At 41.3% G+C, this 16,040-nt stretch overlaps 1 protein-coding gene across 1 annotated transcript in view; it reads left to right on the plus strand.

Moving 5' to 3' along the window:
• The window catches only part of wu:fb13g09 (ATP-binding cassette sub-family C member 5), a 131,497-nt gene that overhangs the window by 1,984 nt on the left and 113,473 nt on the right, over positions 1–16,040 (plus strand). The window contains exons 2-3 of the mRNA XM_067996974.1: positions 5,894–6,075; positions 9,229–9,384. Coding sequence (XP_067853075.1) covers positions 5,894–6,075; positions 9,229–9,384 — 338 coding nt within the window. The remainder of the gene's footprint in view (positions 1–5,893; positions 6,076–9,228; positions 9,385–16,040) is intronic.

The raw sequence follows: 16,040 nt of genomic DNA on the forward strand, positions 1-16,040 counted from the left end.
GTAAATTTTGTTTGGCAATGAAAGACTAAATCACAGTCTAGTGTAGTGTTATTCTGCCAGCTCCTGAGGTAAAGGAATATCACATAAGGGCATGTGATAAAATCTGGAAGGTTCTATAAGAATATTCCATGATCCTGCACTTCCAGTGGGGAGCTGCACTCTTAAGGATTGTGGACTGAGAAATTGGTGTTAGTGTTGTAGCTGTATCTCTGATTCGCGCTCCCTGTGAATGCAGCTTCCTTATTGGATTGTAGAATCAACTCTTCTGTTCGATTTTTAGGCACGGTACAAATTTACTTAGACATCTGGGCAAATGAAAGCAATCTCTGGGACACAGGGAGTGAATATATGTACATATAAATTAAGAGCAGGAGTAGGCCATTCGGCCCCTCGAGCCTGCTCTGCCATTTGATAAGTTCATGGCTGATCTGACCTCAACCCTACTTTCCCATCTACCTACTATAACCTTTGACTCCCTTGTTAATCAGGAATCTAACTCAGCCTTAAAAATATTCAATGACCCTGCCTCTACCGCTCTCTGGGGGAGGGAGTTCCACAGACTCACGACCCTCCGAGAGAAAAAAATTCTCCTCATCTCCGTCTTAAATGGGAGACCCCTTATTTTTAAACTGTGGCCCCTTGTTCTGGTCTCTCTCACAAGGGGAAACATCCTCTCAGCATCTACCCCTTCTAGTCCCCTCAGGATCTTATATGTTTCAATAAGATCACCTCTCATTCTTCTAAACTCCAATGTATATAGGTCCAACTTTTCCTCATAAGATAACCCTCATAAGGTTCACCAATGGGTGTGGCTAATGATGCTGAACCCCCAAAAATATCTAGAGTAAAAGAGAGTTTTAAAAAAACACAAAAAGTAACACCTAACATTACTTATATATTTGTGTTTGTGTGTGTAGAGGATTCAGAGGATGATAACATTGTGACTTTGACTAACATTGGAAAAACCCTGGGATTTTCTCTTAATTAAGAAGAGATTCTTTTAAATGAAGTCTATTTCAGTTCTGCTTATTTATTTATACAGTCCTGTCAGGAAGGATTGGTTCCCTGGCCTATAGTTCTTCATTATGTCATGCAGTATTAATTTCACCCAGTACTTAAATTATTTACCATCTGTTTATTTTTCCGAGTACTCAGGAATGATGTTACATTGCTTAATGTGTGATTATGCTTATCAACAAAAAAAAGTTTTAGATTTTAAAAATAGGAAAACATTTACTACTCCACAAGGGAACCCGGACTAGCTGGGACTCTCCATGTACACTTTTCAATGGCAACAACTTGGATTTATTTAGCATTTTTAATGTAATGAAATATCTCAAGAGGGGGACATTGGGAAATGAAGGATGGTGAAGGTAATTGAAGGCACAGTCAAAGAAAGAAGTTTTCAGGATGCTTCTGACCTGTGGGAGTTGATTTTAACTTCCCGCTGGGTGAGAAATGGGTAGCAGTGGGTCAGCTGCCTGTTTTACCCCCCCCCCCCCAAACCAGGAACAGTTAAAATCAACCCCAGTTCCACCTCGCCATCATCTCTCTCAATTTCTCCATTGCATCCATGCAGTCAGACCACTTGTCTGACATCCAGTCTTGAATAGGCTGCAATTTCCTCTAGCTAAACATTGGGAAGACTGAAGCCATCATCATCATCAACCCTCTCAGCACAAAATCTGTACCATTACCTCTGACTCCATCCCACTCCCCAGCCATTGACTTGGGCTGAACCAGACTGCTTGTAACTTTGGAATCCTCTTCATCCTTAAACTGAGATTACGACTCTGTAACCTCTCCCTACGTAAAAACCGCCAACTTCCACTTCTATAATATCACTCTCTTCCGCACCAAACTCAGACCATCTGTCACTGAAACCCTCATCCATACCATTGTTAGTTCCAGACTCAATTATTGTGATGATCTCATTGCTAATCTCCCATCCTTGACCCTCCTGAAATTTCCAGCTCATCCAAAGTTCGTGTCCTGTCCCACACTAATTCGCATTACCCTTATACTTGTTGACTTATATTGTTTCTCAACACCTCAAACATAAAATTCTTATACTTGTGTGTTAAAATCATTCCATAGCCTTGCCCTTCCCTACCTTGTAACCTCCTTCAGTGCTAACCCCCCTCCCCCCACCACATAAATTCTCTGTTCCTCTGATTCTCGTCACTTTTGCACTCCCTCCTCCCTTTGCCCCACCCTTGGTGGCTATGCTTCCAGCCATCCAGGCCCCACACTATGGAATTCCTTTTCTAAAGACTTATGCCTCTCCACGTTCCTCTCCTAATATCTCCTTCTTTGTCTTGTTGTCCAATTATTTTTGCTTATGTCTCTGTGAAGCACCTTGAGACATTTTTCAATGCTAAAAGGGCTATATAAATGCAAGTTGTTGTTGAGGAAAAAAAATCTCAGTGCACGAGCATAATGCTTGCAAGTTCTGCAAGTGTAATATTCATTTAAAAAGTTCAATTTTTAATTGCTTCCTTTTCCCACCAAATAACATTTATAAAATTGGGATCCTTCTTCTTTCAACTGTTTGCTATGACCTACATGAGGAAGTCTGGATACTTCAGTGGGAGCCCTGATCTACTTTTGAACAATGGTTAGAATTTTTGCAGTGATTTTCTATGGTTCTGTTGTGTTATGAAGTTTAAGTTGCTGTACTTTAGTACATTAATCTATTCTTAGACTACATGCCAAGTTGGTAAAACACATGAGCAGTGTCTGTGGTGAATGGTTTTCAAATTTTATTTTATAATTTTTTTTGTGTTCATCAAGATGAGGGATGTTAATTTGGGGAATGAACTCTTCCCATCTCAAACTTAGTGTCAGCATCAATGCACTCCCAGGTCAGGCATAGTACAGCAGGATCAAAAGTAAAGCTGCCGCCACTCTGGACCAACAATATGCCTCAGACCCAACCTCACAAGAACACTTGCTAGTGCACCAGTGTGACGCTGCCTGTTGTGCATCTCCCACTTCCTTCGCCCCACCATTGGTGGCCATGCCTCAGCCGTCTAGGCACAACGTTCTGGAATTCCATCCCTAAACCCCTCTATCTCTCCACCTCTCCTCCTAAGCTGTTCTCCTTGGCCAGTGGTAGCACTCTTGCCTCTGAGTCAGAAGGCTGTAGGTTCAAGTCCCACTTCAGAGACTTGAGCACAAAATCTAGATTAACACTACAGTGCAATACTTAGGAAGTACTGCACTGTCAGAGGGTGCAGTCTTTTGAATGAGACTTTAAACCAAGGTCCTGTCTGCCCTCTCATGTGAAGGTAAAAGATCCCATGGTACTATTTCAAAGAAGAGCATGGGAGTTCTCCCCAGCGTCCTGGCTAATATTTATCCCTCAACCAACATTACTAAAAAAACAGATTATCTAGTCATTATCACATTGCTGTTTTTAGGACCTTGTGTGCAAATTGGCTGCCGAGTTTCCTACATTACAACAGTAATTACACTTCAAAAAGTTCTTCATTGGCTATAAAGCGCTTTGGAACGTCCTGAGGTCATGAAAGGTGCTATATAAATGAAAGTCTTTCTTTCCTTTTAGTGTAAGTGTTGGAGAACATCATTTTGTACAGCTTTGTGATGAATCATAATGCATCACTGTGATGTACACATTTATGTTGAAAATTGTATCCTTGACTCCCCCTGTAGCTGAGAATATATCCAATAAGTAGCTACCCATACAGACCAGGAAGGTTCAAGTTGGATCCCCAGTCTGTGCTGAATTAGCTGATATCAACAATAGACTGTTGTTCCCCTAAGGTAGGGAGGGGAAATTCTGTCCAGGTTCTGACCCCTGATCACTATGCAGCAAATTCTGTTGGAAGTCTGCATGTGGGGGTGTTGTGTGAGGACACGATTGGCCTCTGCTATGATGCCCCCACACATGAATAATTTCCACTTGGGGAAAAATACCAAAAGGTTTCCATGGAACTATACCTCATTGAGGACGGGAGAAAAAGTGGTGAAAGAAAAAAAATAAGAGAATTTCGTCATAATTAAAAACAAAACGCGGTGGATAGATTTAAGACTACAGGCAGTAACAAAAGCTGGTTGGATTTTAACTTGTAGTGTGAGCAATATAATTTTTAAACATCTAAATAAATAGCAAAGTTAAATTGCAGGTGATTGGATTCATTCCTTAATACAGTAAATGGTTAACTTGGTGTATTTATTTCAGTAGTGGTTATTTAGTTTTTCAGGAGATTTATACAAGCTAAGGTTTACCCTTGAACTCTGATGCTAAAAATGCTCCTTTTACAGAGTGGAGAAAGAAAAAAATGCGACTCCACCATCTCTGCACACAAAAAGTGCTGTAAACTCTAACAATTTTTTACTCCGAGGACATGTGTTTATAAAGTGTGTCTACAGCATTACCCATTAAGGCTGCAATAAAGTGCTGCTGCATTTTATTTCTTGGAAGTAAGCCAACTCTTAACTTGGCACCTGGTTTATTCTGATTATGGGCCAATCTGCTCGCTCGCCTCTTGTAATATTATTGCAGTAACCCATTTACAATAACTTCCATGAGAAGGATAATTAATGTAAAATAAATCTCAACGAGGAACATTGTATTGTCTTTTTGTTGCAAATTTCAGTATTAACCAATTTAAGGCTTGGACAAAGGGACAGTTTGCTGCAGTAAAATATTTACTTGATTGGTAATAAAATAGGAGCAGTGTTATTATTTCTGCTTAGTGGTTAGTGGGTGTCTGTATAAAATGAATGGAGAGTATGTGAGTGAGCCTTTCTGAAGTCTGAGTTAGCCAGCATTTATTAACAAGCCCTTTAAACATAGCTTGATGTATAGTTTGGCAATGGAAATACATTTTAAGAACAAGTTCTGGCTTTCTTCTTCCAATTGTATAATATCAACATAATTTGTAGGTAAATGGAAAATGGCAAGTTAAATCCATTAGTACTCTGGAAAGCCTTTGATGGTCTTGGAGAAAAACTCTGAAGTTTGTTTTGCAGACATTTAAATAGACAATGTGGGAAATAGATAATTCACGCTGTAGCAGTTGGGAGGTGAGATGAGCAGGCAGAGGGCTGGAGTTTAGATTTATTGTTATGGTATTGTAGAGGTACAGTATATTAAAATTGGTGCAGAAGTGGACCCATGTTTTATTTGAGAGTGAAGTAAATCAGTGTTAAAGTTATGCATGCAGTACATGTAAAGCAACTGTATTTCATTGATCAGTGCTGGATCTGTATTGATGAAACAGAATTACTATTTAGGCGTAGAGTAAAAAACACTATTGATTCAACTACCGCATTTTGTTTTAGTGAATTTGTGTGCTCATCATGGTGAATGATGTTTGTGTTGGGATGTGAAGCACTTGCCCATTTCAAGCATTCAGTGCTGGCATGGAGCACTCCCAAGGTCAGTTATAACCTGACAAAATGCTGAGAAAGCTTTCACAATTCAGTTCCAACAATCTACCGTATCGCTACAATCAGGAGTCCATCCCTACTGCCCAGTCAGTTTTTTTTCCATTTCCCACAGCAGCTGTCTTACAGATTTTCTGATTGAGATTGTTAATTTAATATGAAATTACAAGCTGTTTGGTTCATGTGCGTCCTCGCCCACGAGGAACTGGTTGGAATTATTCAAACCCATTTCACTTTTATATATAGCCAACAGACAGAGATAGATTTTTATTCCATCGATCTGGATTGGATTCAAATCCAAATCCCTAAAGCTAACCCATTGCACCATTCAGTTTTCTCAAACTTCCACACAATTGCCCAGTTTTGCCCTTCATACTCGTGGTACCAGTAAGGTAGAAGGCACAAATTATTCTGCCATATAATTACAGGTTTCAAACTTATTTATGATGGCCCTACAACATTGTTTTTCTCTTGTTAGAATCAGATATTTTACCCAAATGCACCCGAGGAAGAATGTAGAGAAGAAGATTTTCCCTTTAGCAGTTCTGCCAACTCTAACTTGCAGATGCTGGAGGAAGAGGAGGAGGAGGAGGTAAAAGTGCACAAGGGGAAGTACCACCAAAGTCTCCATCTATTCAAACCCTTCCGAACAACACATAAGTAAGTAAGCATGCCAGACCAGAACAACAGTAGTAGGACAGGACCATGCAGTTTGGAGAATCCAGACAAACTGCTTTTCTCAAAGGGAATTGAGTAGTGTGGGTGACCAAGGCATCTGTGATCTGTGTGATGCAACTGTGTACTACAGGTTGGGATATATGGTTAATATGTGCATCTATATTTAGGAGGGACTCAGTGGCATACAAGTTGAGGGCAGATGTTATATTAACAGCCATTGATGGAGCTGCCCCTGTCCTGGTTCCATGAGTGTGTACAATTTTAGGACGCAATCCTTCTGACGTCTTTAATTGATTGACCCTGTACAGAAGGGTGGCAATGTAAGAGTGCCACTAATTTTCCCAATTTGCAAATGCAGCTATCTGCATGCCTCCTCTGAACCTCCAACTCCTCTTCCAATCATGCAAATATAGAGAGATACCCATGAAGGCAATCTGGTATGAAATATCCATGGAAAAGGAGCAGATCCAGTAGATGGATTCTACCTTTAAGATGTAAGGTACATTAAAAACTAAATTACCATTTGGGTGAGAAGGAAAATAGCAGGGACTAGCAGTGATGGAGACAACGTGTCACCCCTTTACGAGGCAACACCTATCAATAGGGGATGGGCTTTCCTTCCGGCGGGCACTCAGCATCTATAGCATTCTACAGACACATGGGATGCTGCCTTAATTTGAGTACATTAATGAGCTTTGCGTGCAGCTAGTACACAGGCTGTTAGAGCATCAAGCACTTCTGGGATTTCTTATGATGCGCAGTGCACATAATATGCACCAATACCTGAAGTGGTGCAATGATGTCAGTGCTTAAGTCACATTATAAGCCCCAAAGAGTTCTGTTTAACATCAAAATAGGTTACATTTTTAAACCAAAACGTACTTGGGTCCTTCCACCCCTGCCCCAGGAAAACGATCCTTGAACAGCCATACTAGTTTTTCAACAATTCATCACCGTGCTGATGGTGGGGTAAATTACTTTCAAAACTTAAAAGCAACTTTTGGTCTGCTCAATCAGATACTTATCTTGATTGCCCTTTGGGAAAATGAAGGTCGACTCATCCCCTATCCCATGGAGTGTCTGCCATTATTTCATGGCAACATACCTCTTCAGTCAATCTCCAGATCCTCAGGTCAACAACAATAGCTTCCATTTATCTAGCACCTTTTAACATGGTAAAATGTTACATGATGCTTCATAGAGATGTTAATAGGTGCTGTGGTAAGGAGTTGGGTCAGGAGGGAGTTGAAGATGTGCACAGTGGGTCTTGTGGAGAAGATGAGCTTAATGAGGGAAGGAGGGAGAAACTGCAGGGTGATGAGTGATGGAGTGGAGGGGGAGGAGGTGGCTGAGCAGATAGTCTCAATCTTTGAAAACTCCATTCACACTTGATGTTGGGAAATGAAGGGGGTCAGAGGAGGCAGTTTGTTATTGATGCAAGGAGTTTGGAATGATAATTTCCCTTATCATTCAGAATAATTCTAGATTAGTAGGAAGATTTGGCCATGGAGAGGGAGGCATGGTATCCCTTTAGGTGGTCTAGCAAGGTGTGGCGTTGAACGACCAGATCAGTCATATGCCAGCTGCCCTCAGATTTAAGGGTGAGGATGTGGCAATTATTCTGATCAGTTTACATTGTTGGGCATTGTGTATGCAAATAAAAGTTCAACTTTTTGTAAAGTTGGTGCCCATTTTAAAATACTATTGCTGATGCTCAACTTGTTCCCTTCAGTTCAGCATAACACAAAAAGCTTCCTAAGGGCAAATTCCTGCTTATAGAATCATAGAAGTTACAACATGGAAACAGGCCCTTCGGTCCAACATGTCCATGTCGCCCAGTTTATACCACTAAGCTAGTCCCAATTTCCTGCACTTGGCCCATATCCCTCTATGCCCATCTTACCCATGTAACTGTCCAAATGCTTTTTAAAAGACAAAATTGTACCCGCCTCTACTACTTCCTCTGGCAGCTCATTCCAGACACTCACCACCCTTTGAGTGAAAAAATTGCCCCTCTGGACCCTTTTGTATCTCTCCCCTCTCACCTTAAATCTATGTCCCCTCGTTATAGACTCCCCTACCTTTGGGAAAAGATTTTGACACTCTACCTTATCTATGCCCCTCATTATTTTATAGACTTCTATAAGATCACCCCTTAACCTCCTACTCTCCAGGGAAAATAGTCCCAGTCTGTCTAACCTCTCCCTATAAGTCAAACCATCAAGTCCCGGTAGCATCCTAGTAAATCTTTTCTGCACTCTTTCTAGTTTAATAATATCCTTTCTATAATAGGGTGACCAGAACTGTACACAGTATTCCAAGTGTGGCCTCACCAATGCCCTGTACAACTTCAACAAGACATCCCAACTCCTGCATTCAATGTTCTGACCAATGAAACCAAGCATGCCGAATGCCTTCTTCACCACCCTATCCACCTGTGACTCCACTTTCAAGGAGCTATGAACCTGTACTCCTAGATCTCTTTGTTCTATAACTCTCCCCAACGCCCTACCATTAACGGAGTAGGTCCTGGCCCGATTCGATCTACCAAAATGCATCACCTCACATTTATCTAAATTAAACTCCATCTGCCATTCATCGGCCCACTGGCCCAATTTATCAAGATCCCGTTGCAATCCTAGATAACCTTCTTCACTGTCCACAATGCCACCAATCTTGGTGTCATCTGCAAACATACTAACCATGCCTCCTAAATTCTCATCCAAATCATTAATATAAATAACAAATAACAGCGGACCCAGCACCGATCCCTGAGGCACACCGCTGGACACAGGCATCCAGTTTGAAAAACAACCCTCTACAACCACCCTCTGTCTTCTGTCGTCAAGCCAGTTTTGTATCCAATTGGCTACCTCACCTTGGATCCCATGAGATTTAACCTTATGTATAATAAACGCAAGTGCAAAGTTCCTCTACTACTGAATAGTATCAATAAAACATGGGATTAATATTGTAACTAATTAATACTAACAGTACAGTGAACAAAATAACATCTTAACCATAATGTATGTATTTATCATCCAGAGTAAAAAGCCTTGACATATGCACTAGTGTCAAATGGTTAAGACAACTTTCAGCTGCTGTCAGTTTAAAAGGTCTCTTTTTTTCTTTCAGGCACAAGCATCCAATTGACAACTCAGGCCTGTTCTCTTTTATGACCCTGAACTGGCTTTCTCCTCTAGCATGGAAGGCCTACAAGTATTCTCAGCTGGAAATGACTGATCTCTGGAACTTGTCCTTCAATGAATCCTCTGAAGTAAATTCTCGACGGTAAGAGTGTCTGAAATTGCCAGGCAACTGGCTTCTGTTGCTGCATTTTGTCATGCTATCTCAGTAAGTCTTTATAGAGGAGATCAGAGAAACAAGATCTGTTTGTTTATAATTTTCAAAGCTGACTTTTGTATTCACTTAATAAGATTCACTGGTGTTCATCTCTTTACTATAATAGCATGTACAGTATGAGGTCTGTAAGTGGAGTAGTCCTTTGGTTATGGAAATGGAATAGCAACCCAGAGGTTGTGATTTCAAATCCCACTATGGCAAGTTGTTAAACTGAATCCAATACATATGGTAATTAGTGGGCTGTCAGCAGATAAAATGACCATGATCCTTCAGGGAAGAGAACCTGTCACCCCCTACCCGGTCTAGCCTACACATGCATCCAGTTCCACATGATAGGGTTGACTCTTGATTTCCTCAGGGCAACAAGGGATGGATAATAAATACTGCTGTGCCAGTCTCGCTCCACCCCAAGGGCCTTTTTTTTTAAAAAAACACTTTAAAGTGGAATTTTGTTTGTTAACTCTTTTATGGCTACCGTAGCAATTTGTATATTGATCAAGAATCATAGAAACATAGAAAATAGGAGCAGGAGTAGGCCATTTGTCCCTTCGAGCCTGCTCTGCCATTCAATATGATCATGGCTGAATCGCAATACCATATTCCTGCTCCCTCCCCATACCCCTTGATGCCTTTTGTGTCTAGAAATCTATCCAGCTCCTTCTTAAATATATTCAGTGACTTGGCCTCCACAGCCTTCTGTGGTAGAGAATTCCACAGGTTCACCACCCTCTGAGTGAAGAAATTTCTCCTCATCTCAGTCCTAAATGTCCTGCCCCGTATCCTGAGACTGTGACCCCTCGTTCTGGACCCCCCCCAGCCAGGTCAAACATCCTCCCTGCATCGAGTCTGTCTAGCCCTGTCAGAATTTTATATGTTTCAATGAGATCCTCTCTCATTCTTCTAAATTCGAGTGAATACATGCCGAGTCGACCCAATCTCTCCTCATACGACAGTCCTGCCATCCCAGGAATCGGTCTGGTGAACCTTTGCTGCACTCCCTCTATGTCAAGTATACCCTTTCTTAGGTAAGGAGACCAAAACGGCACACAATACTCCAGATGTGGTCTCACCAAGGCCCTGTATAACTGCAGTAAGACATCCTTGCTCCTATACTCAAATCCTCTTGCAATGAAGGCCAAAATACCATTTGCCTTCCTAACTGCTTGCTGCACCTGCATATTTGCTTTCAGTGACTGGTGTACAAGGACACCCAGGTCCCCACATACCAAAAGATGAGATATGACTTGTATTAATTATTTTTCCTTTAATATTTTTATCCACCAGTTTTATTGTTACTGTTATTTTCTATCTTCTTTAACCCAACCTCTCTATAGCATCAGGTGGCCAGGGGTCTCCCAGACCATTGACAATAGCATTCTGTAATTGCCCAACAGCAAATGCTTGACAGTAGTCTGTTTCAACAATTCTTCCTTTGTTTTCTCCCCTTCATCAATGACTAGTTTGATATTAGACCTGCATTTACAAATCCACATCTTCTTGCTGCATTACATGACATGGCATTGCACCAACTTAGTGTAAGAACACTGGGTTTCAGTATCCCGACAAATAAGTCAAGCAACCAGACGAATCCTTAAGCCCTTCACCTTAACTCATCACTAAGGAACCATCTGAGATTTATTGCCCAGTTTAAGTCTAGGAGTGACTGATGCCTAAGTGTGGTTCACCAAACTGTGTTGCATCATCCAATTTGGATTGAATTTGGGTTTACCTCACCAACCGTCAATTATGATACCCACAAGTTACTGAGTGATTGAAAGAACCCTTTGTTGCCAAATCATCAAAGAAGAAATCAGATGACAAGTCATACACTAACAACTATTTATTAACTACAAAATCACAATTATCACTACTTAAATCTATACATTGAGTATACAAATAATTAATAATTAGAAATCGTTATAGACAGGGTTACCTAGCAACTGGAATAACATAATTAATAGTTACTTAATCAATTAAATAACAGAGGTTGTAAAGGCAGCTCAATATATCACTAATTCAGCATTAACTAGATTGCTGAATATCAAACATTAGTTGAGATCAGTGTCTGAGACTACCTCAAATTGGTGAGATTACTCTAGGAGTAAACTCCTTAGATAGCTGACAAGCTAACAACATTGGATGGCCAGTCTATTGAATAGGTTAGAGTCCTTGTGCTTGTGGTTAGCAATGTTTCTAAAGCTTATATGATTTTGAGCAGTGTGGTTGAGTTGATATGCCTAATCTGGGACAGTGGACGTCAAGTCTGTCAGCCCCTTCGGTGACGGGGTTACCTGCTCAACTCAGATTCTCTGTTCCGGCTGTATCCACTTTACACACAAGTGACAGTATCTGAGCTAGCTGGTTTTCCTGATCTCAGTTACAGTTAAGTGACACACTTATCTCTGCCTGTAGCTGACTTATATGATCTCTTACTCTCTGTCCTGAATATACTTTGTACTTGTGAAAGTACCCTTTTACATCTGCTAGGTAAAGATTACTACAGAAGAAGACAGAGAATCTTCTAAATACAAAGAGCATCTACGTCTGATGGCCTCGATATTAAACCCCCATGATGGGCAAGAGAGGGTTGGGATAAAGGGGTTAAAAATTTTAAAATGGGATACACGTACGCACCCGTTGCCATTTTTACGGCAGCGGGTTACATGTCATGCTATTGTCTCGTCCTCGGGACGCTTCATTAACGTATTTAAATCAGGCTCCCAAGTGCACTGTGGGAGCTGGATTGAGATTTAACAGTTACCAAGTGGATGTTGCAGGGCTCAGGAAACCTGTCAGCAAAAGGGAGGCGGGAGCTGCCGGATGAAGAAGGTAAGTGTCTTTTACAGCACTCCTTGTGGGCTGGGAGGAGCAGGAGAGTCCCCCCAACCCCTCAAGGAAGCCTTCAGCCTCCTCTCTTCTGATCGTGACCTCTCTCTTTCCCCCTGTCCTGATCGTAGACTTCCCCCCCCCCCCACCCCCACCCAGCCCCGATCTCTTGCTCCCTCCCTCCTGCGAGCTAAATTTGTTAGGACCTCCACGTCCCCAGCCTTGCCGGGTTTTCCCAGTGCTCCCCCGCACCCTCCCTGCCTCCCCGTAAATATTGGGGCCAATGAGTCTGCGGTGTATCAAGCACCTGCTTATATACCGTAAATTCAAAATCAAACCCCTTTCCATTCAATTGGCCAACCTGGGCGACACGAAGGGTTCGCCTCTTTTGGTGTCAATCACTTATAACAGTCACGTAAAGTTTCTGCAAGGTGTGAATGTTAATGAGGTGCACTAAACCCAAAAAGGTATCGACGGCAGTACCAATAATAAGTGGATTGTTATCACATTCTGGAAATGTGTAAATGCTGATTGGATAAGAAATGCTGGGAGGGTTGGGTGCTGAATTCATGCGTACACAGAATGAAATTTTTCTGGCTGGGAGCCGTATCTGCCAGTGGTGGGTTTGCTGGGGACGCTTTAGCTGCTTGATTGGCACATCAAATGGGCAAACCGCTGGACAAGGAGAGTTTTGGAGATTAAACTGCTGACTTCCTGTCCAGCTAGGAACAAATGACAGAAACACATGTTCTGGAGTCAGTCCCAGAAGATCTGCTGAGTCAGAGATATAGTCAGGGGCCAAGGCCTTTTTCTTCACTATACAGCTGGTCAAATTCAGAGAAAGGGCTGACCAGAAAATGTGAATATTTAGCTTGCTAACACAGACAGTGTGTCATGTTTTTTTTATTTTCTATTCTACAAGGAGGTTTATTGAAATTAAGTCAAAGTGAATGTGACTTCTTATAAATGTTACTCTGTACATTCACATAACAATTGCAAAATAAACCAGTTCGATTTACATTTGACTTTGTCTCATTAAATTGCTGATCAGTTCACCTTTCAGAAGATTGGAGAAGCGCATGTGGAGGTACGTATGGTATCCAGTTTATATAACAAGGAGTTTTCATTGTTATAACCCCAGGTCATGCTATTGCATGACTATACATTGGGCAGTAAATTAAATCTCCTGATCGTATGGGATGTGGGATCCACATACAGGAGTGAACGGTGATGCTGAACCTGAGATACCATCGAGAACAGTCCTGAAGTTTGTAATAACCTGTCTCAATGCAATTATGGAACATAAAGTGGAACTAGGAGAAAACAAAATGCTTGAAAGCTTTTTCCACATGAAATCTTTTCATGCTGATAGTCATTCAGTTTGCAGATGCTTCCCTTGGTGTACAGTCTGTACAGCACCAGCAGCAGCCTGCAGCTATTTTCGTCTCTCTTCTTGGATCTCCAGTCTTTGTATCCCACTGTTCCTCTGTAATAGAATGCATGCGATGTCTGTAATGGATATATTCAGTTTGCCAAGAAATTTGCTTTTATCACAAGTTGTTCTGGTCAAGAATTTTCCTTTGCACAATTAATAATTGATCCCAGAACTCCGGGGAGAATTGGTTTTAAACCAGATGCTTTTAATGCAAGAAACAAATAAAGTCCAGTAGAGTAAACTTTAAAAGCTACAGAAAAACCCATTAGTTATTAACAAGACATCTCAGTCAGATAATTAAAGCTTCCCAAGCATTGAGTCTGTTCATTGGAAATGAAGAAAAAAGACCTTGGGAACTTAATCCATTTATAATATACATAGAGAAAACTTTCTTATGCCATGGTGGGTCATAAGTAGGCTAACATGGAGGAATTTATCTTCTAATGTAACATTCCTCTTTAATAGCCACCTTCTGTCATGTTTTTATCAATAGCCAGCAGGGTAATTCATTGTAGACATTGGACTTCAAAGCCACTGAAAATATCTTGTTCTCTATTCCTTGCCCCCTTTCAGACATATCTAAGTGCATAGAGAAGCAGAGAAGGGCAAAGTACAGACGTGATGTGGCATAAAAGGTCTCATTTCCCGTTAGGGCACAATAGTGTTTTGATTAGGGAAAGAAGAGGACTGCAAAGAGCTTATTATCTTTTATAAAACACTACCCTGTGTATTACCTGATAATATAATGCATTCTCTGTTAAAGGATTAGAATAGTCAAGTTATTATAGAAAGGAAAAGAGCTTTGTGCATTTACATAATGCCGTATTCCTTTGTTACAACTGTCAAAGTTATTCACACAATGAATTATGTTTTGCAGTACACTGACTTATTTTCAGAGTTAATGCCAATTTCAACATGGAAGGAGGCCATTTGGCCTGAGCTCGTGCCAGCTCAAGATTAGAGCTATTTGCTCCAATCCTATTTCTCTGCTGCTTCCCAGCACTCTTCATTATTTCTTCTGTTCAAATGCTTGTCTAATTCTCTCTTGGGTGTCAACCTTAGCTTAGTGGTAGCACTCTAGCCTCTGAGTCAGATAGTCATGGGTTCAAGTCCCGCTCCAGAGATTTGAGCACATAAACTAGGCTGACACTTCAGTGTAGTACCGAGGGAGTGCTGCACTGCCTCTTCTGCCCTCCTGCTGCTTTATGCTCTGCTGCTTTCCCTGATTATCTACATTTACTCCCATCTTCTAACAGCTACAAACAGTGTTTGAGGAATAACTTCAACATAAAAAATTACAGACAATGTTTTACAATCCAGAATAGCAAGGAAACTACAAATTATTATACAAAATCTACAAATGCTGCAGTTTATATTTGAAATAAAATCTGATAAATGTAAATGGCATCTGCCTCATCACAGAAATTGAATTAATTTTTATATTGCATTCTTTGTAGTCTCATAAAGCAGCATTTACATGCCGCTATCCATCATTGCTGACTTACTATTTTACAAGTATTCTGATGTGCTGACTATCATACAATTTTGCAAGCCCAGTTGTGATTGCTGGATAAACAGATAGAACACATGTCGGGTATACAAGTGTAGCAGACTAGAGTGGGTAGGACATCTACTGATGTGCATAAGGGCCAACACAAACTGATCTGAAGGCTGGTAGGAAGACAGTCCTTTCTGAAATAGCAATTGTTTCAACTATAAGCCTCTGTAACCTATCCGCCCCTTTGAGTACTTTTTCCTCAGAATGGCTTGCGTCCTTTTTTTTTTATTCGTTCATGGGATGTGGGCATCTCTGGCAAGGCCAGTATTTATTGCCCGTCCCTAATTGCCCTTGAGAAGGTGGTGGTGAGCCGCCTTCTTAAACCGCTGCAGTCCGTGTGGTGAAGGTTCTCCCACAGTGCTGTTAGGAAGGGATTCCAGGATTTTGACCCAGTAACGATGAAGGAACAGTGATATATTTCCAAGTCGGGATGGCGTGTGACTTGGAGGGGAATGTGCAGGTGGCGTTGTTCCCATGTGCCTGCTGCCCTTGTCCTTCTAGGTGGTAGAGGTCGCGAGTTTAGGAGGTGCTGTCGAAGAAGCCTTGGCGAGTTGCTGCAGTGCATCCTGTAGATGGTACACACTGCAGCCACCTTGCGCCGGAAGCATAAGGACTTAGCTGAATAAGGACTAACCTATCTGTAATATTATAATTACACTAACCGTTCAGTTCTCCAACCATAGGTGACATTGTTGTATCTCTAAAACTCTATCCTCCAGCTACGCCCACAACCAGCTATCCTGCCATTACGAGTATTTTGTAATG

The sequence above is a fragment of the Heptranchias perlo genome, chromosome 15, assembly GCF_035084215.1.
Source record: "Heptranchias perlo isolate sHepPer1 chromosome 15, sHepPer1.hap1, whole genome shotgun sequence".
Taxonomy (NCBI): domain Eukaryota; kingdom Metazoa; phylum Chordata; class Chondrichthyes; order Hexanchiformes; family Hexanchidae; genus Heptranchias; species Heptranchias perlo.